This window comes from Podarcis erhardii, assembly GCF_964252035.2.
Source record: "Podarcis erhardii genome assembly, chromosome: 5".
NCBI lineage: Eukaryota > Metazoa > Chordata > Lepidosauria > Squamata > Lacertidae > Podarcis > Podarcis erhardii.
Window position 1 is genome coordinate 26,310,494 of NC_138509.1, and position 25,657 is coordinate 26,336,150.

The following is a 25,657-nucleotide window of genomic DNA, read 5'->3' on the forward strand; positions in this document are numbered from 1 at the left end:
CATAAGGAGCATCATAAGAAAAATGATTCTTTTGATTGTGCTTTCTGACAAAACGCACTTACCGGTAACTGGAAACTAAATTGACTGGCTCGCCAAAAGCGTAACAGGAGGAGAGAGTATGGCCTAGCAGGTTATTGGCTCATTTCCCAATTCCTCTTCTTATACTCCTGTACAGAGTTCATAGAATTATTTTCTGCAATGGCCTGCAGCCTAAATGTGAGATTATAATAATCCAATACTAATTAAGAGGGTGGTTGTGAGTGCAACCATGATTTCCACTTCTGGAATTTTGCAAGATTCCCTTTTCCAGTTATTCCAAATTGGAAGACCGCATCAAAGCAACAGTATGTCAAGCTTATACTTCCCATAAAGTTAATTATAAAATGACCTTCCATGTCTCTTCCCCCTGTCTTTTAAGTAATAGGAAAAGGCAACATTGATTTCCGAGAGTTGTTGTACATTCTGATACTGGAAGTCAACCTACCTTTACATATGATTGTGGCTGACCAACTTTTTAAGCAGCAAACTTTAAGTCACTTAACAGGGAGAAAACCTAATTTTCTTTAATGGGCCTTCCTTCCAAGTAAAAGCTGTCTAGGATTGCACTGTTAAAAGAGAAAGAAGGCTGGGTGTAGTTTGGCCCCCTCTCTGCATTGTTCCAACTGATTTTATTTTTGTATTCTTACATTGTTGCAAACCAGCAGCCTTCAACCTTTAGCTATCATTTCTTAATTGACAACAGCACTGCAAAAGTAGAAATATATTTTTAAAAATGTATTTATACGGTGGTAGTGCTCCTGCTGTGACCTAAGCTGCAATTAGGCTGTGGCCTGCTTTTAGGTACCAATCCACCAGTTGAAGATCAGTGTTCTGACCCACCTTGGAATGGAAATGAAATCCAATTAAAAAAATAATTCAGCAGCAATGGCAGCAGCACAGCAAGTCACCCTCACAACATACGTCATTTTGACCAGGGTTGTGCTTCTCTTTTACCCATCTAAATGAATAGCCACATGAAAGGTAGTTTAACTCCTTACTTTTACTGGCATCACAAACTGGTTAGTATTTCTATATACAAAATCTCACGGAAGAAACCCTGAAGCTGGTTCACACTAGTTTTTGTTGATACGTCCCATGCCCTCCAGCTGTACAAGAGGCAACATGAACAAGTACACACACACACCTTCATCTTACTGGACATTTCCCAGGCTATATTTTTAAGTCAGAGGCACAGATAAGCATCAGCTAATTTGGCTGAGATGGGTGCAGATTCTCAGATACAACTGCTTTCGAGTCTTCAGCGCAGCACAGGACTGCCCCAGGTTTGAAGAGGCCCTGGTCAAGGTGCCCTCCTCTCTCAATTTATTTTTTAATAAATGATTTTTATTGGTTTTACATATAATCACATTTCATAACATCGTACCCTCTTATTTTATCTTTTTGGCTCAACTGAGCCTAACGACTTTTCTCCCTCCCATTTGATGGTTTACAAAATTAAACTTTACATCTTTACACTCTGCTTCATTTCGCATCCTTGTTGTATCATTACCTAAAATATTATATTACTCAACCTGAATAGGTAGCAATTTCATCTTACAAATCTTCAGAGAACCCTGCTAATGCTGTTAATTGCATATAAATTTGTTCTAGTCCTTTGGGAATGCTTGGTCTTGCTGGTTCCGGATTCTTCCTGTCAGTTTCGCCAGTTCTGCAAAGTCCATCAGCTTCATTTGCCACTCTTCTTTTGTTGGTAACTCCTGTTGTTTCCATCTTTGGCCTAACAAAATTCTTGCCGCAGTTGTTGCATATAAGAAGTTTTTTTTATCTTGCCTCCTCACTATACCCAATTAAAAATGCTTCTGGTTTTTAAGCAAAAGTGTTTTTAGACATTTTCTTTTAACTCATTATATATCATTTCGCAGAAAGCTTTTATCTCTTCACATGTCCACCACATATGGTAAAAAGTACCTTCCTTTTCCTTACATTTCCAACTTTTTTTGTTCTATACATTTTGGCCAGTTTAACTGGTGTTAAATACCACCCTATAGGTGCCCTCCTCTCCACAAAAATATTTACTGGGCCGCAAAGGAGAAAATGGCGACAGTCTCTGGTGCTGAGCAGGAGTTCAGCCTCCTGTTGCAATCATCTTGATTTTTCTGGAATGCCTCTGGGGAAATGTGGGGAGAGCAGCATTACGAGGCAATGAAGATAGGGATTGGCTACATCACAGTGCTGGGCTCTAAAATATGTATTCCTACACCCTCAAAAAAGGGAAGCTGGCTACAGCCACAGTAGGCCCTCTGAGGACCACAGACCCTGGTATTTGCCAGGAGCGGACACCAGACTTTATCACAGGCATGGGAACGCTGTCACGCCACCTGCGCCAGGGCCAATAAATTGAAGCCAGGAATGGGTTATTCAGATAAGGTGTGGCTCAGAAGGTACAGACTCCTCTTGAGCTCTCCTTTTTAGACTCTCAATCTCTCTGTGAGGTAGGTTAGGCTGAGTGTGTGTGACTGGCCTAAGATCGCCCAGTGAGCCTCATGGCGCATGGAGATTCAAACGGCACAGGCAGGTCTATTAGGGGTCAGTCAGGATATGTGTGTGCCTTGCTTTGTGTGAGGGTGCGCCACAGATTACTGGCAGACAAAACTGTCACTTGAAGGTTGGATTACAAAAAATTTGCAGACATGCAATTTCCAATGGCAGGTGCTTTTTTTGGTTCGTGTTTTTTTAACAGTCCTCCATGTTATTTGCAGTCTGAAATGGTGGAAACCCAAAAACTCTGTTCCATGTGATTTAAGTGTATACGCAACAAAAAATATGCATCTGGCAGAAGTCCAAATTCATAGCACAAGGGGAAGTTTTCTTCAAGTTTTAAAATCCTTATTTACACCCCAGGAATTAAGCATTAAACTAGTCTGTGATTTAGAAAAAAACAACCCCCCCCCCCCGAATACCAGGAAATAATCCTAGTGAGTTACTTAATAGGTTGAGGAATTTGACTTGATACTTTAATATGTTGTCATGGCTTCTGCTTGTTTTGGAAAGAAGCAAACAGAATTATACATTCATTTAAATAAAGCTGGTATGACAGCTATAGCTCATTAAAGTTTGCTAAAACTGTCTCTGTTTAAACAGAGAGTAATGCATCCTCTTACATTAGGCTGAGATATGTTGCGTTAAGGCTACTGGCAAAAGGAATTGGCAATAAAGATGTGTGAATCTTTCATTTAAGGGTAAAGGGCTTAGCTGTACTTTTACCTGTATGTCATGCAGTGCTTTGCAGCTCCTTTAGAAGGCTGAGCATGCAGGCACTTGTAGCTGAGTTGCTCCCATGATGTGTCCCCACTTTTATATAAGACTATAAATTCCATCTCTGACAAACAGCCAACAAGGAACTGCCTTGCAGGAGACGACCAGTGCACATCTAGTTCCGCATTCCGTTCCCAAGGGTCCAAGAGAGATGCCTGCTCCAGTATGCTGCCACAACTGCTTCGTCACCTCTTCTTGCCTGTCTACAAGCGTGCAAGAGAAGGCTGACCCATAGCGAGTGCAGCCCTTGGAATAAAATGGCTAACCAGTCTCACTTTTAAGAATACTGATCTACCTCACAGTCCTGTCTATGAAGCTTCCTGACCACTAACAGAATAACAAACACCAAGTATTCTTGCTACTAGCGAAAGGTATGTTGAGATTTCAAGCACAGGAATGGAAGGTTGGGATTCACTCCAGCTCTTCTAGATGCCTCACAGCACTGCAAAATAATCTCTAGGTTTGCCCCAGCCCCCTTCTGCTGCCTCCAGTGCAATGGCTACTCTTTGCACAGAGCAGGGATGGGGAACCTATGGTCCTCCAGATGTTGAACTACAACTCCCATCATTCCTGCTCACTGGGACTGATGGGCTCAAGAGTCCAGCATCTGGAGGACCATATGATGATGATGCTCACTGCCCCCTAGTGACCCAAGCCATTGAGAACTGAGCAGCATCCCTTCAAACAACAACTTCTTCTTCTTCTTCTTCTTCTTCTTCTTCTTCTTCTTCTTCTTCTTCTTCTCCTGTGTCGCTTTTCATTCTAGGAACTCAATTTTACATATACAGATTAACAGCTAGGCCGTTAACAATCTAGCATACCACCCTCATTCCAAACTCTGTGCAAGGAAGGAATACAAACAATACCGGGGATACAAAAATAACCACTAAGCCCTACACAATCAGCTATGTTTTACCTTCTTGAGAATGGTAAAAAAAATGTTCAGGGAGTGTTTTTCTCACTTGAAATGTGTTTTAGAAACAGTATCCAATCACTTCTAGTAGCAACGCTGGGAAAGAAAATGAGGTTCCACAGATTACATCTTAATCCACATAGCTGTTTCCATAAAATGTCAAGTAAACTACCATAACAATGCATTTTGGATTATCTGCCTCTCAGCTCTGCTCATGCTATGCAAACAAGTCTGCTGGTGAGATAACCAGATGACATTCACTGTAGCAGCACTTTTCTTCTTCTTAAAAGTAAGGGTGGCTGGTTAGTCTAGCAAGTTGAAACAGGAAATTAGAACAAGTGAAGAAGTGTCTACAGCACAGAGTGACTGCTACATCAGAGAGGAAACTGAGCAGCAGCTGATAGCTGTGGCTTTGCAACTCTGAGAAAGGTAGTGTAGTGATGTCAGAAGTATAAGGAGTCAACAACAATTCAACCAGATGCCTTGTTCTAGTTTGTAAGACAAGAAAAAAGAATCCCTTGATAGAATGGGAGTCCTAGTCTGAATGAGCTTCTCTAGCCTACAGATGACTGTATAAAAGTTGAGGTACAAATTCTTAGCTGCACAAATCTGCCAATACTTATTTGAATAAGAATGCATACCACTCTATCTTTTACTTGGTTTTCAGCTAATGAGTATCAGAAGACAAATGGGGGAGAATTCATCACAGCACACATAATTGATGCTCAAACTGGAATACAGGACTTCAGTTTTGGACAGCTTTCCCAAATTCAAGTTAAATTGCACTGTTTTGGCTTTTAAGCACCACAACAGAACCTCAACCGTTGTCCATCTATGTTCCACTGTTGCTTTCTAAGTTACAACCAACATAACATCATTTGTCGAAACACACACAAAACTACACAAGGAGAGTAGTTAGATCTGGAGCAGAATTAGATGTTAAGCAGCCCGCGATAGACACAAGTTATTACTTTTAAGGAATAAATGCATTTTCTATTTGTTATATGGATAATCAAAAGTAATAATGGTGACTAACATGGACAATTTCTAGTCAGGTGAAATGTCACCTTTGACTCCCACCCAGGATGTGGAACACATTTCAAGTTGCACTCCAAGATCCCGGGTAAAGGAGAACCCCTTTCGACTGTGGCTTGTACCTGTGCCAAAATACCACTTAATCAAGGTTGAACAGTGAGGGGAGAATTTCATGGAATTGGTTAGAGTTGCACTTCTATGGCTCATTTGCCAATTCTGGTTCACAAGGAACCAGGCTTCCACCTGGCTCTATGGCTGCTCAAGAGAAGCAACCAAAACAGAGAGAGCTGGTTCACATGGCGTGGTAAGCCAAACCTTGATTTGGGGAGACCACATAAATTTGCGGGCTCCTGGAGAGGTGCTTTCAGCTGCTTTCCTCCTCCCTAGTCCTTTCCCCTGTCAAGCTGTGGGAAGCTAACCCAAGGTTTGGTGCAGCAGGTCATCCAAACTGGGATCTGTGGTCAAGCTCCCTCATCACCACAAGCTGCAGCCAAGAGTTTTTCAACACCACCGTGGTTATTTTTGGATTTATATTTTGTGCCGTCGAAATGGCCTGATCTGTGGTTTGATGCTGGCTTAAGGGGAATTCCATGTAAGAGCTGTGCAAATTCAGGCTTGATTTTTGTTGTTGTTGCTTTTTAAAAAATTAATCCCCATTATGTAAAAGCTGTTGAGCAGGAGCACCAAGAAAAAAGCACCTGCGTAAGTAGATAGGTGCCCTATCGAGGGGGAAAAAGTGACACTTTGTTACACTGCAAAGTGAAACCAAACAATTTATTTGTGCTAAATGAATGGAAAGAATGTATTTCAGAATACATTTCTTTATACATTGTACCGGCTTATGCTGCTAAATATGCATTTGCTATTGTCATCTAACTTTTCTCTGCAATCTGTTCCTTTTCTACCAAGCAATACAACATTTTCGGCTGTTACACCTATATGCTGCTATAATGTGCACCTTCAATCATATTTTCTTCAGATTTTTCTTTGAATGCTTAAAATATTGGTTCAAACATTCAGGAGGGGGGTGTCACACAATATATTTTAAACAAGGGGAGGGGAGGAAAATCAGCCTTTTTTAATACAAATTGCTTTTCTAAAGCAGAAATTGGAGAGTACACGTTAATCAGCCACAAGGATCTTGTTGGCAGAACCACACTTACAGAAGATCATTGTGATGAAAACAACAGTACGGACAGTTTTACAGGTCAACATGAATGAGAAATGAAACAATCAACTTTTAAGGTCCATGGATCAATACATTCTATATACTCTGACAAGTCAGGCTTCCCACATTGTACTTCAGACTGTACCACACACTGGAGAAAAGGTATGGATTTGTCAATGTATGTTTGCTGCTGTATCAGAAAATTAAGGGATAATTTTTTTAAAAAAAGTGAGCTTGGGCATTAAGGTGTCAGACTTTCACTTTTGCACTAAAAGCTGTATCTTTTTATTACTGAACTGTAGTGCTGATTTACTTTATATGCCTGAAACACACTATAATATTTAGGAGTTCGTAACATACAGCTCGTGCCTGTAATTTTATATGCAAGTTGTCATGAAAAAATATAAAAAGCTGTCCCTTTTATTTTACAAACCTAGAAGCCTGGGGGAAAAGAAAAAAATATATATTTAAGCTTTGGGAGCTCAGCAAAGCAATGCCATAATACCAAACAAAGTAGCAAATTTTCCAGCCAGAGGATGGACAGACATGTAAGTTCAAGTAAAACACTGATGGAATTTTTATTTTATTTTAAATTTAGTGTTGCAGATCCACAACACTGGCTGCGTTTTACGGCAACTTCAAATATAGCACACTTCCTACGTGGAAAGCACATCCATGTTAAAAAGAAAAAACAACCCACCATGAAAACCACCACATGTATTCATGTGATTATCTACATGCAGGTTTCATGTTTCCCCCACCCCCTTGCACAGAAGGGATTTCCATGTAGGAGACGTGCTAACATTTGAACCTCGGACAAACTTGTACAACACAATTAAACAGTGAAGCCTCAAAAACTTCAGTGCAAATAAGTCAAATCCAAATATACCATTGTAAGCCTTTGGCTTGTAGTAAACTGCTCTGTGTTATGAGTCCAACTCGGAATACAGATTTGCTGAGCACATGCACTAAGGCTGAGAAGAAGGATGCATTGAATGTTGAAAAGTGGCTGGCGACTGGACTGCAGGCTGCACAGGGGGTGGCGGAGGTGGAGGGGCAGGCTGCAGTGGGGTCTGTGTATTGGGAGAAGGAGGAGGAGTGGGACGCTTGAATTTGTCAGGGCTGTTGCTTCTTCGGGGCGATGGTCTCTGTGAAAGAAAACAACAGAGCTAGAGTTTTGACTAGCATAGACTCATGTTACAAGACAGGGACACTCTTGCCTTTTGACACACTTAAACTCAAAATCATTCCTGGTGGGGAAATTCAAACAGGGGAAAAGCTAACTTATGGGTCCCAAGCTGGCCTTTTGTACATAGCCCTCTGTCCTCTTAGCAGGATACTGCGATGCTGCTGTCGTATGATGTGTCCCATGCAGGGCAAAATGAGAAGAACAAATGCTACTGACACAGTAGAAATACAAAATGGTAGCAGAAAGCTTGAAAGCAGCTGAAAGTAATGGCTCCTTTCTAGAAGAACTGAATTTGAATTACGCCTGAATAACAACACACAATGTTTCAACTCTAATGATGTAGTAGCTGGACACTAAATCAATCGTTTCAAACCATGGTTTTGAGACAATTCCTTCTTGGCACTAACCACAACTTTCCTCACCTTTGGACTGTGGCAGGAGTAAATTAAAAAAGGAAGGAAGGAAGTTACAAGTGAGGGGAGGAAACTCTAAGTGTATTGATTAGATATTAACTGTATTTTTGTTTTAATGTTTAAGAGAAACTGCTACAGAGATAAGCAATCGGAGGTCAAGGACTCCAAAGGCTTCCCATCATAGCTCCTGACCTCACTCCATCCAATACTTGGACCACTTTTTCTCCAGATGATACTCAGGGAAAGGGCTGTTTCAAAACCTGCCCCTCAAGACTGATCAGCAACAGAGGCTCTATCAAGGATTCTCCCCTTATACCAGTCACTGCTCTCAACTCTCACAAAGCCTTTATTACTGTTTGCATTTGGTGAAAGAGGCCTATGGAGCCCTTTACCAGAGCTTTGTGCGGGAGTGAGTCAACAGGTACAGTCACTGTTGCTACCCTTCTCCCCTTGTGGCTGAGCAGTGAATCATCATTATTATCATAGCTCCACAACTGAATTGTGGAGGGTTGGGCTAGATGACCCTTGGGGTCCCTCCCAACTCTATAATACTATGAGTCTACAAAATGTTTCCTAGGAAAACTGAGGAAACAGAATGGAACTAAGAATGGAATCAAAAGCTTGAAAACTATTGTCCAAAATGGAAAGAACTGCAAGGGATGGACAATTTGCTTGTCCAGAAACCCAGTACAAAGTGGGGTTCCCAGGTTTTTATTAGAAGAAAGTCTGCACATTGGTGGGCCTTGCAGACTCAGAGCCAATAAGTAAGTATGTTGGGCCAGCTCTGAGGCTTCCTGGCTTTTCAGACCAGAATACACTCAGACAGCTGGCAATCTTAGCAAAGAGGTCTGATCTTTCTAGTCTATTTGGCAGAAAATGGGTGAAAGTACACAATGACTGAATGACAGTATATGTAGGATATCTGCAAGAACACCTAATCCTGGAAAAATATGGGACGATTCATCTGTCAGGGTGGTGAAAGATGTGAAAAGCAGCATTTCTCTCTTGGGGAGCAGGAAGGGCTTTCATCGTATCACTGCTCTGATCCTCAATGTAGCCAAGCTTCTTTCTTCCACCACTTTCATTTCTAACACTTGCTGCTACTGGCACTATTCCTCCTCCTCTTCTTTTTTAAAAAAACTTTTTATTTAAGTAGAAAGCAGTTAATAAGCTGAACGCTATAGGAAACCATAGCAGCTGAACTGGCGCATGAAAGGCACTGATGGAGGGAGGGAGGTCGTAGGTGAAACTATCCTGCCCCCAAATCTGAGCCACGCTATCTTGCAGCAACAGCGCCATCTATAGGTCACAGTCATTACTGATTTTGGAGGTGAGGGATGAAGGCATGCACTATTCTTTATACTGGAGCAAAAATCTAAATGTTTTATCTAGTGCAAAAAGGGAAGCATGGAATGAATGGTGGTCTGGTAGAAGACACTTAAATGGAACCAGCATAGAATATATATTCTCCCTCCCCCCCAAAAATGTGTAGGAGATATGATGTTCAGTTCTTAAATACTCACTGTAATACCATGGGATGGTCCCATATGCTGCACATGAAGGCCTGGGTTGTTATAATAAGACACGCCGGCTCTGGTGTGTGGAGTTGGGGGAGTAAAGCCAACTGTGTGACTTGCATACGAGAGACCTAAAATAATGAAAGCGAGACGGTGTAGGTTTACAAATGCTAATGTGCTCAGATACCAAGACACCCAGCACCTTATAAAAAAGAAAGCAACAGCCATTATCTCCTAACCTGAGCAAACTGCATTTGAACACCTGTTTGCACAATTATTATGCTTAGTGGAATTGACAAAGCAAGATATGACTGAGTTATTTTAATTTCTAGCCTGCCCCATTCCAAGCACTTAGCACCATATTTGTCACACAGTTGGGTCTTGCACATCTGCTTCTCACCACCAACAGCTGGGCTTCCTAAGCTACACTGAAGGGTTATTTAAAAAGAAGAAAAAAGGACAAAACTTACAAACAAATTTAGTAAAAAAGTATGCATTCCAATATGTCCATGCATTAAAAATGCTTCAATCCCATTTACTGGCTAATTACACACAAAAGCTCTGACAGAATTCAGGACACATCACAAGTTTCCGCTGAATGCTTTTGTAAAAAGAAAGATTAGATAAATATAAATATTATCACAATACATTTAAAAATAAAGAAGAAAGCGGTGCATATATTTACCAGGTGATATAGGTCTGCTAGAACTTGGTGAAGGTGTATATGGAATTGGACTGGACACAGTGCGTGGTCTTAATCCTTGTGCAGACATCTCATTAAAATATCTATTTTAAGAGATAAACACGGATGAGTTTCCTCTTTCCAAGAACTATTGCTTAAGTTTTATTTTTAGGTTCCCCTCCAGCATATGTCCTGTGTACCATGAGACAAATACTGGAAGATACTAGAGCAGCATCAGTAGTTAGCAAGGCTGCAATGTTTAGTTAAATCATTGGTGAACTAACGTGATCTGAACGCAGGAGTACACTCCCTTCCTATGGTTCCCAGCAACTGGAAAGTTTTATTATCTCTGACCGTGGAGGCGGAGCATAGCCATCGGGGCTAGTAGCCATGGATAGCCTTATCCTAAATGAGTTTCTCTAATCCTCTTCTAAATAAAGCCGTCTAGGTTGGTGACCAACTAGTTTTAAAAGGTTTTTAAAGTAGTCATTTATTTTACAAAAGTACCGACGCTAGAACTAATGGTGGCAAGCACCATTTCCAGAAAGGCAAGGCCTCCCTTCAATGACAAAGCAAGGAAAGCTCTACCGCAGTGTGCTTATGTGTGTTTGCTTTCTTTCAAAGGAATTGTTCATAAGCAAATTTATGCGTATCAGTTGAAGCCAGTGCAGTGACCAAATGCAGAAGGGACTTGGATTTATCTGACCGGGTGCCAGCCGTAACAGATCTAGTGTGTGCTCCTTCCTTTCGGCAGTCCTCAACACAGACTAGCTTAATTCACAAATGACCTGGTTGCCAGGAGGTGCACCATGAAGTCACTACTCAAAAGTAACTGAGAAGAGTGGTCAGTTTTTAGAAGCTCAAAACTTGTTATGCTCTGGCCTGAATGGCTCGACTGTTACTTTGATTTTATATATATCATTTGCTAAGTTATCCCTAGACTGGACAGCTGCCCAAAACATCAGACTTGTGTCACAATGCTCCCCACTACAGCTAATTACAACTTACCTCGTCTCTCAGTATCATTATGCTGTGTCTCTTCCCTCCCCAGCTCCACCAGGTCGGCTGACGTGGAGGGAAATGCACAGCGTAATAATATGGGACATAAGGGACAGTGTCCAATACATGATAGAGGGGGGGGGGGAAACTTGACAAAGGATGTCATTTTTATGGCAGTACCATTTTTAGAAACCTGGTTTTTAGACTGCTTTTGATTTCTTACTGCAGCACCTAAATATACGGGCAACACAAACCTCTCATCATCCATTTCCAAACTCGATTCACTTTCTGACAGCTGTCTGCACAAGGCTTCTCTTCGCTCCATCTCTCTCTGTAATTTTCTTTGGAGCCTTAAGTTCTCTTCTCTCATGTGGCGTTCTTCCTCCAAATACTGTGCCATCTTCTCTGAATCTGAAGAATCAAAAATTTGATCAGCCTTTTTATTCCTAAACTCATGTTTTGTTCTGGAGGCACAGTCAAATACAGGTAGGTGTTTAGAGTTCAGATCTTGCCTTTTCCAAGTGATGAGAATGTGGATTGATTTGATCCAATCTGACCCCCATTTGACAAGTTCATATGTAGCAGAGATGCAGAGTTTATTGTAAAGGGAAAATGGAAGTTTTTGGTCTTTTTGGTCATGCAAGCTTATTTGCAAGCATTAAATGATGGGTTAGGTCAATGATAGGAACCTGTGGCCCTCCAGATGTTATGGACTACAACTCCCACCATCGCTGACCACGGGCCATACTAGCTAGGTCTAATGGGAGCTGGAATCCAACAACATCTGGAGGGCCACAGGCTTCCCATTCTGGGTTAAAATGGTAGTCTGAACTAGATCTGTTGCTCCATTTTCAAGCAGCAGTACAGAAAGACTCTCCACTTTGAAGAAGTGATGAAATTAGAACCAGGCATTCAGCCAGAAGCTTTAATTTTGGAGAGACTGCTGCCTGCTGGATAGCAGTGGTTTGCCATTACTACATTAATGAGAAAAACTGTTTGGATCGAGACGTCATTACCCTTTTAAAAGGATAATTTAAAACCTTGAAACCCTTTCACACTTACAGAAATCCCCAAGCGCACAAGGCATGATTTATCTATTTGCATTTGTTGACTCCCTCTCCCATCTCCCTGGGATTTCACCCAATTTATTTTCACAAAAAGAGTAGACGGTTAGTAACTAACTAGTTGATGGTTTGACCCCTCCTCCCTATACCAGAAATTTGGTTCGTTGCTAGTAAGAGTGCCTAATATTTAAAATCATTAAATTATTAAAAAATAACTAGCAAGATGTTGCGGTGTGTTATAGAGACATGAAAGGGGGAAATCATCATTATCCTCACCAGCACATAAGCATCCCCCCGACCCTTAATTCTGGTTCACTGCTAACAATATTAGTGACGCTGCTGTGTCTTATGGGGAGGTTAAGAGGGACCACCAGCATCCTGGATAGGCTGGGCTGTATCCAAAGTTGGTTGTCCTCAAAGTATACTCACTGAAAGTGAGGGGGGTTATTGGTTTTGTCTGTTTTTGTTCTATTATGTATTTTGTATTCTCATTTTTTATTTTTTCTGTTGTGAACTGCCTTGGGATGTTCGGATGAAGGGTGGTATACAAATTTAATAAATAATAATAACTGTGCTATAGGTTAGCTTCAAATACACTGAATGGCCCCAGGCCCACCCAGCAAGTTTCACAACTGAGTGTCATGATGCGGAAACAAGATCAGAAGACCTGTGCCACATTGAGAGGAGGTATGGGGCAACAATGTTGTGGGGAGGCACCCCAGAGAAAAGGCTTCTGAGCCAGGAAGGAAATGCAAGAAGGCATTCAAGTAGAATTAAAAGTCCCAGCTGAAATTTGATGACAGAGATAAGAAGAGCCCTATTGGTCAGGCCCATGACAGTTAGTTCTTATAAATCCATTTTATTAAGAATTTTCAACATATGATAAATAAAAACACTAGTCAAAATAACAACATAAAAAGAAAAATAAAGGAGGGTGAGGAAAGAGAAAAGGAAGAAGAAAGAGAAATAAAATAATATAATAAAGCACAAAGTTGTGCATATATAGCCCTCCATAAGATCTTTAATTTTCAATCCACATACAGAGAAGTGAATTCTCACAGCTCTCACTTGGGAGAGCTTCCCTCTTCCTCAGTCTCACACCTTGAGAAAAGCTGCTCAAGGCAAATCGTAGTTTGTTCTCATGGTGGCCCATCAACTGCCCAGAAACAGGTCAAGGGTACAACAGAACTCTCTCCTACGTCATTGGACCATTCTGAAATTACAGCAGCTTCCAAAGACCTCCTGTATTTTTTGCAGCTCTTCTGTTAGGATCTTTTTATGATTGCTTTTGGTGGCATATGCAATGATAAATCAACCACATCCACGCACGCAGAGCTTCACTTGTTCATTAGGTCACTCAAGGACAAGAATGGAATGTTCAGAAGATGAAGAGCAAAACCAAGATCCACCCTCGTGGCAATAAATCAGGCCAGCATTTGCACACAGCTATTACTCAGAGCCCTTGTTCCCACTTTTGAGCACAGTAAAGTAAAGGCAATGCATAGAAGAGACCGACAAGTAGAGAGAGATTAATGTCATCTCCTTTAAGGGATGAAGAATATTAATTTTCTGAACTTGCATACAAGGTCTCAGTGTGCAACATACTTTCTCCTCCAAATGGTAAGAATATATTATTCAAAACATTATTCCCCAGAAAGCAAAGCTGAAAATAAAATCCACTGCTATTCCAAAGTGCTTTATTAGATTTTAAATTAAAAATATGAGAGTAAGAATTAAAGGACAAAACAGGGGTATCACATTCATCAAGATGACTACATAGGCATCCAAGAGCAGTGAGAACTGGCAACTCTTTGCACAGTTCTTCCTCACTCCACCCAAAGGAAATAAGAACATTAAACTATTGTTCATATTAAATCTGAGATAAGGTCCTGGGCAGATTTTAGCCTCTGCCCCAATCCCATCTCTAAACACAATAAAACTGATATAAGCCTTCATTCTTGCACACTTAGTCTCTGTTCCCCTCACAAAATGCAGATGAGAAACCAAAATTGGGAGTAATAATAATAAAAACATTCTTCTGAGTATTAGATTCAGTGGGCGATATCCAACAAAGTCATACTTAGAGTTTATACTTTAACTCCACTGATTTCAGTAGGTCTATTCCAACTATGACCAACAATGGATATCGCCCTTAAAAAAACAACCCCAAACCCATAGACACACACAGTTAAATCTCACTTTAAAAAACAGCTATTTGTTTAAATTCAGATATCGCAAGGATGAGGCCAATACAAAATAAAATTCAAGGCTCTGTCAAAAGCAATCAACTGCCTGTTGTTCTGGGAGGTGGGAATAGCAATTCTACACAATAGGTCACTTATTTATTGTTATTTATGGACTATTAGTCACCATGTGTGCACATGAAATGCACAAGACAGTGTTTCTCCATAAGATGTCCACACTTGTTCCTTGAAGGCTATGATGATGTAGCGCAAAAGGCATGTGGGTTGCATGACCAGAGATCTTAGATTACGCTCCTAGGCAGTTGCAGGACCCAAGGATGGCCCAAACAGCTTGCTGGCTGAAGGACAAAACTGGGCACACCCCATTCCACCTAATGACTCTGAACAGACTGGCAGCTGAAATTGTTTTAACTTTTTACACATGGAAATGTTTTTGTTTGTACAGTATATATAAAATAGTTTTAAACTGTTTCCATTATTCCTCCCCCACCTTTTCATTATGAAATCCCTTTGAGCTATTTGATGGGAAGTGATTAATAAATGAAATCAAATAAATAACTCAAGAGGAAGCTGCTTTCTACCCCTCCCCCCAGCACTGAGGGTGCCTCACGCTGCAAAATGGTAGGGCCGATTCTGGAAGAACCTAAGGGTGGTGTTCAACTAAAGTGCTTCTGCCAGCACAAGAATTTCTGCTTGAACAATGGAATTTCTCCTTGTCACCAGAGGGTTGGGGAACCCCCAGAACAGATTTAGGGTGCAAATGGGGTGTATATTTCACTGGATACTGTCCAATATGTTTTCACTATAGCATAGCAATCAAACTAGCGGTCTACTGTATATTTACTGAAGGCAAAGTAAAGCAGTATGATTGCATTTTAGCAAAGATATTCAAATGTATAAGATCACATGTAACTTTGTAACAAAATTGTTTCAGTTCTGCCCAAAGGATCTGTCCAACTAAAATTTGTTCAGCTACCCAAGTGGAACAAAAAGAAATGGTTTAGCATACTACAAACGAATTACTGTATTTTTGACTTGGTCCTTGAGTTATTAATTTCAACTTGAAAAGGAGACAGTTCATGAAAAGCACACCTCAGCATTATGAGTAAGACCACACAGCCAAGGCAAACGGGACTTACGCTGTAACTGTGCAGCTCTGAGTTGTTTCTTTAACCTCTCTACTTCATTCTTTAGAAACCTGATATGCCGCATCATATTCTCTGGAGAGTCTATCTCCATTGATATGTCCCTTGGAGATGGAGGAGCAGAAACAGGCTGGTCTAATTTCTCCTGCAGAATTCTGAAATCAAGATAAATGAGATTTTATCTTCTGACATCAAACATGCCAACTGGTACATTCTGTTTCAATTCTTTGTAATATTACACCAACAGATAAAACAGCAAGGTGGTTTGAAACTATCAGCATTCTTTCTGGTAAACTCATTTCCTGAAAAATTAACATGGTGTGTTGTTCACTGCATGGGCCACCGAGAGCCATTCAGCTTCAACCAGGGACCATGGGAGTTGTCTAAAGCATTGAGGGAATGGGGAATTAATGACAAACCATGGTTTGCCAGCCCATACTTTTACCTAATGTGGAGTCTTTGCTTTGCCAATTCAACAAACTGCAAATACAGTATTAACACTTCCTTACAGAAATGTAAGGAAACGAGCCATCACATTTTAGTATTCTTCCATTAACAGACAATAGAGAACACCACAGACAAATTCTACAGAATCTCTAATAGGTTAAAAGATTTCAGTATAGGTTACTTTTAACAATGGTTTAAAAACCTGACTGAACTTTTATTCCCCTTTTTCTGGCTCTGTGCAAAAAGTAAAAATACTACTCAGCATTGATCCTATAAATGCAACAAAGCTGGTGGGAGAAGAGTGAAGTTTTAATGATATATTTAAGATGTCAGGGTCCACATCGCTGCTACAACTGATGTAGTAGTCATCACTACCAATTTTTTTTCTAGTGTTTCAGAATGTTCAAGGTGCTTCTGATACTTAATCTAATTATTGTTATCACCATCATACTGCAGAATGGAGGTCTGTAGCTGAAAGACAAGGACGGCAAATGCCCAAGGCCACCTAGTTAGTACACTGCAGACACTAAATCTGAATAACGTATTTCCTGATACATGATGGATGGTAAATATATTGCAATTACCAGTCATACCTTCAGTCTTGTAGTCAATACTTGCTGAGGTGGTATCTTATGCCAAGTTATAAGCTTTGTTTTATTTATTTTATTTTTAAAAAATGCTTTCATACCTGATCAGAAATCTGTGGTAGGATTTAGGGGATTAGTTGAATTTCCCCCAATACATGTGACGGTAATTCAAATAAAGATTACAACATGGCTAGATGAATACTTTATTTAAGTTACCACTTTGAAAACTATCGTTTTCATTCACCTAGTGTCTTCACGCGCTCTTAATGGACAAGTCAACATTAATGTATTCAAAATGTTGTTTTAAAGTCCCTTTTACATATCACTCATATAAAAAGGAATTTCTTGCTCATTTTGTATTTCAAGAAAAAATCCATCCAATAAATCAGATGGCCACAATTTGACTACACAGCTAGCACTGAGAACTCCATGCTTAAAAAACAACATCATTTGAAGCAAACTGGAGCAAAAGAACACATGACATGCTACATCACATAGCCAAGCCATAAAAAAGCATTTTCAGCCCAATGTGATCTGAAAGATCAAATAAACTGTCACAAGGCCAAGAGAGATCACACTCTAACCTCTTCATTAACTAGATTAACAACAGCACCATCACAAATATTCATAGCCTCAAAGACTTGACTAGTTCTGTGAAATCTACCGAATGCTGTAAAATGTCAGTTCCTATGAAGATCCAGACTAGTCAGGATTGTTACATGAATATTAATGTTTTTGTTTTCAAGTGAGTTTCGTAACATTAAGCCGAAGCTCGTCATAGGACACAGAGGATGACTACCGGTGAATAAACACCAACAAGCATTCCACTCTGCTCCTTACTGCATGACTCAGCAACCTTCTCTATAGTCCTTCTCAAGCATTTGCCTGAACATGTGAACATTAAAAGTTTCTTGAGGGGCAGAAGCTTCATTCCCAAGGTCCACAAGTATGGGGGCTGCAGAGGCTTCGAAGAGCACTCAGTTCAAAGACACTTAGCGCTAAGGGCAGAGAGGAGGCCACACATCATTTGGAGCAGGCTTGTGTGCGTAGTTCTACCCCTTACATAATTTTAATTAACCCTGGTATGTTCAGACAGATGCCCGAAGAGGGTTCTTATCTTCAATGAAACACTATTTGCATCAATGCATGCAAAAAATGTAGCTTTCCTATTTTAATTACTATATTGCTCCTTAAATAGCTTTCTTTTCTCTAAAAGGTATTGTGAGATATTCCGAGTTTTATCACACAATTTGAGGGAGGGGGGAGCTACAGAAAGAAAGCCATGACAGACCGTTTTTCTGCCTCAAGTTTATCCATTCTCTTCCAGAGACGATTCACTAGTGCTTCTTGTTCTTGTTCTAGGGTGTTTTCAAGATCTATCTTCTCACGTCTTAGCTAGGAAAAAGAAATTGTGGATAAAAAGAGAGAGCTTGAAACTGCTGTTTCAGATGAGCATTTCACTGCAGAAGCATAATGGGGGGGGGGATAATTTCAATCATCAACAACTAAATAATTGTAATCAAAGTAATGGATGATAAAGAAAACATATTTAGATGGCCTTTACTTACCCTTGTCATAAACCACATCTATTAAAAAATAATAACCCACCCACCTTAAAAAGGAAGCAGTCCTACACGATAGAAGAGTAACAGCCTAAATGTGAATGTAATTCCATTAAAACTACCATCTGAATAATTTTGTATTCTGATTTCCTAATGATTAACTGCTCTGGTACCATTCACTGCAGAAAATGAAATTACAGAAATCTGAGGAAGAATATTCCATCATAAAATAGCATGATTTCCAAGGAGCATTCTTGGCGGGAAAAGCGTGTCCCCATTGACCATGATGTACCTTTGTTCCCAGTGGTCAGTCTGTCACAAATTTCAAAGGGATTCTACAGGGCTGCTGAGGGCAGCAAGCTGCCATTTGAAGTGGTGACAAAGCTTTTCCTTTATGTTAAAAAATAGGAAAAAGCAGCCCCATGTCTCCACAACTTTAAAAGTAAGCCCACACCATCTGATTTCACCCACCCTCGAAAGCCGCAAACACTCTCCCCTCCCTTTGCAAGGCTGAATGGTCCCATACAAACTAAGAGATATAGTCCATTGGGCTTGAGACTATAATGCCAAATACTTACTGAATCAAAAACAAATAGTAGTCTTGCTCTATTTTATCTACAGTGGTGCCTCGCAAGACGAAAAGAATCCGTTCCGCGATTCTCTTCGTCTAGCGGTTTTTTCGTCTTGCGAAGCAAGCCCATTGACAGCTTAGCGGATTAGCGCTATTAGCGGTAACTCGCAAGATTTTTAACCCCATAGAGAAATTCGTTTAGCGAAGCGCCTCCAAAATGGAAAACCCTTTCGTCTAGCGGGTTTTCCGTCTTGCGAGGCGTTCGTCTTGCGGGGCACCACTGTATTTCATTTAGATTCCATCAAGGCTTTGTACACTGGGATCCCAGGAAATCTGCCATTCAACTAACCAGATCTAGACAGGCTTAATTTTAGCAAGGTTGCTGTATCCCAGTAGTAGTCAATGTTTTCAGATCTAGGACCTACATGTAACCCAAATTTGAACTTGGGGACAATTTCTTAATTTTTTACCATATATAGTATGGTGATCCATCATAGATCAAGCCAGTAGTGCGTTCCAACGCACCAGTTGAAGACCAATGCTGTATCACATGACTTCCAATCACATCATGGGACTGTAGCTTTCACAAATTACTGGCATTTTTTAAAAAACATATATGGAAACTTGTATCTCAGCTACACTGAATGTTCATGATAGAACCAGAACATAAACCAGCTCCATTTTTTAAAAAAAAATTTTATTGGATTTTCACATTTTACAACAACACATACCAAAAACAAACAAACAAACAAACAAACAAAAAAAAACACATGAATATTTTCATATCCTTACTTTCATATCCCTCTTTCCCTGACTTCCCCCCACCACCCCCCATACCCCATACATCCCAATTTCCATATTTAATTCAGCAAGTTCTTGTTTCTCTCCTTAACCCTATTCTTATTATGTTTAGACTTAATTCTTTCTGTTAGGCCCAATTTATTGTCCCATTCACTTATATACATTAGATCCTTTATCTAAGATCGATCAAGGTTCTTATACCATAAATTTCCCTTTTTTTATTTTGAAATATAAATCAAAATTATAAAACCCCAAAATCATAAAATTTTTGAATTCTGTTTTTCCCCCTTCCTCCCTGCCCAGGTATCTGTCCCTTCCCAAATAACTGTCCTCCCATGAAACTCCTAGCCCAGATTCCTCACATCAGAGGCCTTTAAGTCTCTTTCAGTCTCTCTCTGTCTGTTCTGTTGGTAGTCTTTTTTGTTGGTCTTCAGATCTCGAGGGATGTCTGTCACAGTCACTTCATCTTTTCTCGAATCAAACCTAATTGGAAAAGCTTGCTGCCAGGGTTCTGCCAGGGGTCCCCGAATTTCAAAGTCATCCAAGCCAGAAAAGAGGAGGAAGTCCCAGTTATGTTTCTTTACTCTTTTAACTTCCCATGTTCCATAGTGTCCAATGGCTTCCTCCTTTGCTTTTCTCTTCTCATGGTTTGTAATCCAAAAAACTTCTCTGTTCCCTGACTGCAAAAGGTCCTGTTCGAAATTTTTTATCTGTACTTTTTCCCCTCCAGCCTCCTTTTCCACCAGCTCCAAAGATATCTTTTCTGTTTCAGCTGCAGAATCTTTCAGAGTCAGATCCTTAGTTCCATCAGCAAGGTTGCTTGTTTTAGCGATCAAGGTCGTGAGTTGTTTGTCCATAACCATAGCTTGCTCTTGTAAAGTTCCCACGAGAAAAAAGGCTCTTTCTATTTGTGCTAGTAATTTTCCTTCTGCAGCCATTGTAGTGTCACTGGTTCCCCCTAGGGGGATTGCCATTGTTAGAGTTCTTTGCCAACAGTCTTATACCTTGTTATTTACTTTGTTTCCAACCACTTCTAGTTAAATCAGAGAGATATAAAGTAATGCAGTTCTTATCTTGATCCAGCCGTTTGACAGCTCAATTAACAGCTGTCAAACTCCTGTTCTTTCATGCTAGGTTGATGCAGGACGCTCCCGGGTCCAGGGGGGGGGGTACACAAAAGTTTTCAAAGTTCACCTCTTCCCTCCAGCGCAACTTAAAAATAAATAAAAGCTTGTTCTCACAAATTAATGGAATCTCTTATCAGTCCCAAAAGACACAATTTTTTTTTATTCCGATCTTAGGTTTTCGCTCCTTGCTTTAAATTGTCTGTATGTAGGGGGGTGCGGACTTCCCTTTAGCACATCCCCCCGTTCGTTCCAAATTAAAGGTATAAATTTCTTTTAAAGTCCAAATTTCCTTCTACTCACGGGGTATTTATTTCCAGTCCAAATGTCGGGAAGAAAGTTGACGCTCTCCGGTAATGGCTTGTGGCTTCACTCCACTGAAGTAGCGGTCTACTCCCAGCACCACGCCATTCCTCGTACCCTCTCCGCAGCCTTTAAAAAGGCTCTTCGATTGTCGAGGAGGGCGCTTAAGGTGCCCACTGAGTCACCAAGTCCACAGATATCAGCACCTGTGGTTTCTAAGGGTCCCCGCGTCGCCGGCGCGGCAAGACCAGTCTTCAGCGGAGCCGATTCCCTCCAGAGCTCGGAGGGAATCCGCCATTAGACTGATCGCGTCAACCCGGAAGTCCATATTTTTACTACCAAGCACAAATCTTCCTCTAGTGTGAAAAGAATTTACTCCAAAGCCCACTAGCTCAACAGCCTCTTGAATATCACTGGCAGGTAGGGCTCAAACCTCTGCTAGATGTTACGAGCGTTACCAGACACCTCAAATAAGAACCAGTTTTTCACTCAAAGTGACTGCTGAAAAGCCTGCATCTGCTTGTCAAGTAGATGTCTAAAGATTTGCCAACTGTGCTGAGGGAAATAAAAACGTGGTCATGAAACTGATGGCACACAGAAGGAGGGAAGGAAGGGACTGTAGTGATTGCCAGTGAACTATGAAGATGCATCAAGGAAGACCCTTCTTTTCTGCAACAGTATATAGGTGCTCCCAGCTCTCCTTGCCAGGTGATTCCTGGGAAAAGGAAACACATCAAAAGCAGGGTGCTTCAGCTTCTTGGGTCACAGTGCTGCCAAGGTGCAGATGCTGGGTCAACCTCTGACCCCTTCCTGCTCTATCCACACTAACAGCAGAAACCTTGGCTGGACACTTGCATGTGGGGATGGATCAGTATTGGTATCATGACAAGTGGTGTTCACCTTTCCCCCCTACACTGTGATCTACATAATCTACAACTGGGCAGGCGGTACGGAGACTGCAGCAGTCCTCTTCCATAATTCTGATCCAGACAGCCCTTCACAACTACACTTTTGGAAGCCGCAAGTGCAAGCTACGTGCTTTAATGAATTGCACAGCTTGGTTTAGAAGCTGGGGGAACTAAGGTTGCGGGCTTGGAGAAGGACCACAGGTTACTGTCCACAGAGAGGAGCTATTTTAGATACCTGGCTCGAGTTCTGCACATCCATTGGGCATATCACGCACACTGATGGCTCTACAGCCAGGCTAAATGGTAGGAATGTAAATGCATAGCACACATTGTTCCCTTGTGCTACTGCAAAGGGATGCAGATTCCATTAGGGAGCATGCCACAGAGCACTCTTATAAAGCCTTTGGATTAATCCCAGAAATTAAATGGCAATGTTAAAACCTGCAGTATGTGTCTAATAGGCTTAATCAATTTTTTCCACATCTAAAGACAAATACTAACATACCTGACATTTGTTCAACTATGGCTGTCAGCGTTATAAATCTGTAGAGAATATTTTTGGAATGATCATGGTTCTCACTTCTATCAAAGGTTTCTATTTCCATGCCTGCTAATCCGGTTGTTGTTCATTTCCTACACCACAGGGGACCAGTCAAACTGCAGCAGCAGACTAGTCAATAAAAACAAAATATACCTGCACACTCCCTTTGTGCACAGAATTGCTACTTCAGCATGCCATGCTGGAAAAAATTGGAAGGCAATGCATTTACAATTTCCACATAAGCAGCTTGTGTGTTGCTGTTTTCTAGATCAATGGAAGCTGTTCAGCACCTCAAAGTTATTTGAAGATGAACTCACAGAGTGTGGAACTGCATGTTCACTTTCACTGAATCCGACTTGTTGCATATGAACCAGAGATTGTGGTTTATAACTCTTGACAAATCCACTTCCTAACCTCTGGTTTGAATTTGCTTTGCTTTGAAACAAACCAGAAGTTGTTATAAGTCACGGTCTCTGGTTCTTGTGCAACAGTAAGTCAGGATTCTGTGAAAGTGAGAGTAAAGAATGTCACAGTCCTCCTCTTAAGTCAGCATGGGAAGAGGAGATGGAAGGGAGTGAAGTGAATGAGTCTGAGTTGTGTGGGGGGTTTGTTCCAGCTCTTGCATATAAGGATAACCATGGTTTAGCACTGCATGCTAACTGGGCCAATATGTATCATTTACCAGGAATCATTCTAGAATGTGAACCATTGGAACAAACCTCTCTTTGTTACAACTCCCAGCTACTAAAGTTCACATAAAATTAGTTCTCAGTGGAGAGTTGCTTTCGGTTTAAAAACAGAACACGACCTAAAACAAGTCAGCAAAAAATATGCTAAATGCACCACACACAATGACCTTACTTTAAGGTTAAATGACAGAACCATTTTAAATTTAAAACAGAATGTGGTTGTCATCACATAAACAAGTTTTAGACTCTCTGATTTCTTATGCAGAAGTCTGTGTGTATTGCCATTATTCTACAGAAATCCTTTGCAATAGTGTTTGTTTTTGCTACATTTTAACCTGTTTTTTGGGTGAAATGGATACAAACTGGCTTACAACGCAAGCAAACAACCACACACTTGTGTTAACGTCTCCTTCCCAATTTAAATTGCAATTAAAATAAGGAAAAAAACACAAAGACCATCACACATGACCAACTCCAGTAACGCTATATCTGTAATGGATATTGAAGACAATAAAAGGCAGGGTAGACAGGAAGATCTTAACTCATCCTAAAAACCTGCAGTAAACCAGCAAATCATTGGAAGATAAACAATTGCACTTGAATTAGGCAACAACTGCCACCTAGAGGCCATTTCTTTTACTTCTATTAACCTTGATGCAATAAGATGTATGAGAGATTCTTCTTATTGTCCCTGTTTATTAGTATTTGATGGGACGCAACACAAAAGTGTTTAATGCCCAACATTTTTACCAGAGCTCAGTCAGCCTCAAAGAATTCACTGGCACAAGTGCAATACAATATGGGTAGGGTTGCTATATTTCAAAAAGTAAAATTCCTGACACCCACAAAGTTGCTGAGCTTTTTTGGGGAACAAACCCGTATTGTTGAGCTCCTCCCAAAATAGTGATTTTAAGCTTTTGGAGCTGTTTCTGCTGCTTTTTCCATCATGTTGCCATACATCTGGGTTTTCCCTGACATTTTGCTGATTCGACACCCCCCCCCGACCCCGTTTTTACACCCGAAAACCAGGACATCTCAGGAAATTTCCTGACATATGACAAACCTAAATATAGGTAATATAGCGTTTACCTGCTCCAGAGTTAGCTGCTTTGAAATGGTATCATTTTCCAGTTTTTTAATTTTCTTCATCAATTTGTTCACTTGGAATTCCTGTTCCTGTTCTAAATGCTGCTCGAGTTCAGCCTTTTCATGCTGTAGCTGTGATTGGAAGAGATATTGAAACCCAAGACATAAGCATTTGAAGAGCTACAAAGCACTTACGAGCATCATTTAATTTATACGGCTTAAAAACAAGAAGACTCTGCAATTCAATGTGAAACATTAAGGATCTGTAAATTATGGTTAAGAAATAAAAGCAAATAACATTGCATTGCATTTTGAAAGGATAGCTTCATCATTATAATTAATAGGAAATTTCTGTTGGGGCTCCTAAGGCACTAAATATAGCAATGTATTTGTTGAAGGGATTGCTGAAGGGATAGCATAATGTTAGGAAAGCAACAACTAAAGCTGGTGTGCGACAGGAGGAAGGCAAGGGTAATGGAAGTGCGCTCAGCACCAGAATCTATTCCCCAGCACTCAATAGTTTATGAAGCCTCAAACGATCAGCTGAACTGGAACAGCTTCTAAATAATGTTAAGGACACAAAAGAGCTAGTTAACTTTTTGCAGTCTGGGAAGAATGGGACAGACTTCAGCTCTCTTGTAACCCAACGACTTTTAAGAGCACAGAGAAACACCTAACCAATCCACTCTGACCCAGCGAATACCTAATCCAACAGGCAGGGGTCTATTAAAGTTTTGCTCTACATCATCAGTCTCTCTCTAAAAGCTTTTCTTCTGACAAGTACAGTCTATTCCAAGATGTCTGCTAATAGGGTATTTCCCCCTCACTGTGCTTCTGTAGCGCATTATCTATGGAACCAATTACTGTGCTACATAAACCTAATTGAACAAAGTGCCTTTACACGGCCAATAAATAAGTACACAGTATTACTAAAAGCAACATCCAGGCATTTTACAGCTCAGGCTAGCATAGTGTGTCATGACATGCTACTGTAAAAAATATGTTCTCACTGGAGGTGGGTCTAAGTAAATGTTCCTCTTGCATGTGAAAGCATACTTTACTTTTAAATTAAGCTGTCAGGTTTGAAGAGTATTTAAAATCAATACCTTCCTACACTAAAACTGAAAAGCTGATACATCAGTGTGTTTCTTACAACAAAGCAAATCATGCTGATGTGGGGAATTCTTGCCAAGCTGCTAACAGGAGATCTATAGCTCTCACATTGGCTGTTAGCTTTTGTATTTACAGTGTGCTGAAAAAATCCTTCTGGAAGCTTTTTCCAGATGCCTCTTTGAATACACAAGTCTAAGTCCCTACACAGTGAAAGGCAAAAGTTTAACAATGCATGTGTGCAGGCGTTATGAGATAGCTGCTTTGTTAACTGTTTTTGCAAT

General features: G+C 40.6%; 1 protein-coding gene across 1 annotated transcript in view; it reads right to left on the reverse strand.

The window, feature by feature from the left end:
• Positions 1 to 6,023: 6,023 nt before the first annotated feature.
• Positions 6,024 to 25,657, reverse strand: part of CCDC6 (coiled-coil domain containing 6) — a 36,763-nt gene continuing 17,129 nt past the window's right edge. The window contains exons 3-9 of the mRNA XM_081861251.1: positions 24,267 to 24,395; positions 17,970 to 18,073; positions 15,639 to 15,799; positions 11,486 to 11,642; positions 10,236 to 10,336; positions 9,557 to 9,681; positions 6,024 to 7,579 (exon numbers count right to left, since the gene is read on the reverse strand). Of these exons, the coding sequence (XP_081717377.1) occupies positions 7,400 to 7,579; positions 9,557 to 9,681; positions 10,236 to 10,336; positions 11,486 to 11,642; positions 15,639 to 15,799; positions 17,970 to 18,073; positions 24,267 to 24,395 (957 nt within the window). The 3' untranslated portion in view covers positions 6,024 to 7,399. The remainder of the gene's footprint in view (positions 7,580 to 9,556; positions 9,682 to 10,235; positions 10,337 to 11,485; positions 11,643 to 15,638; positions 15,800 to 17,969; positions 18,074 to 24,266; positions 24,396 to 25,657) is intronic.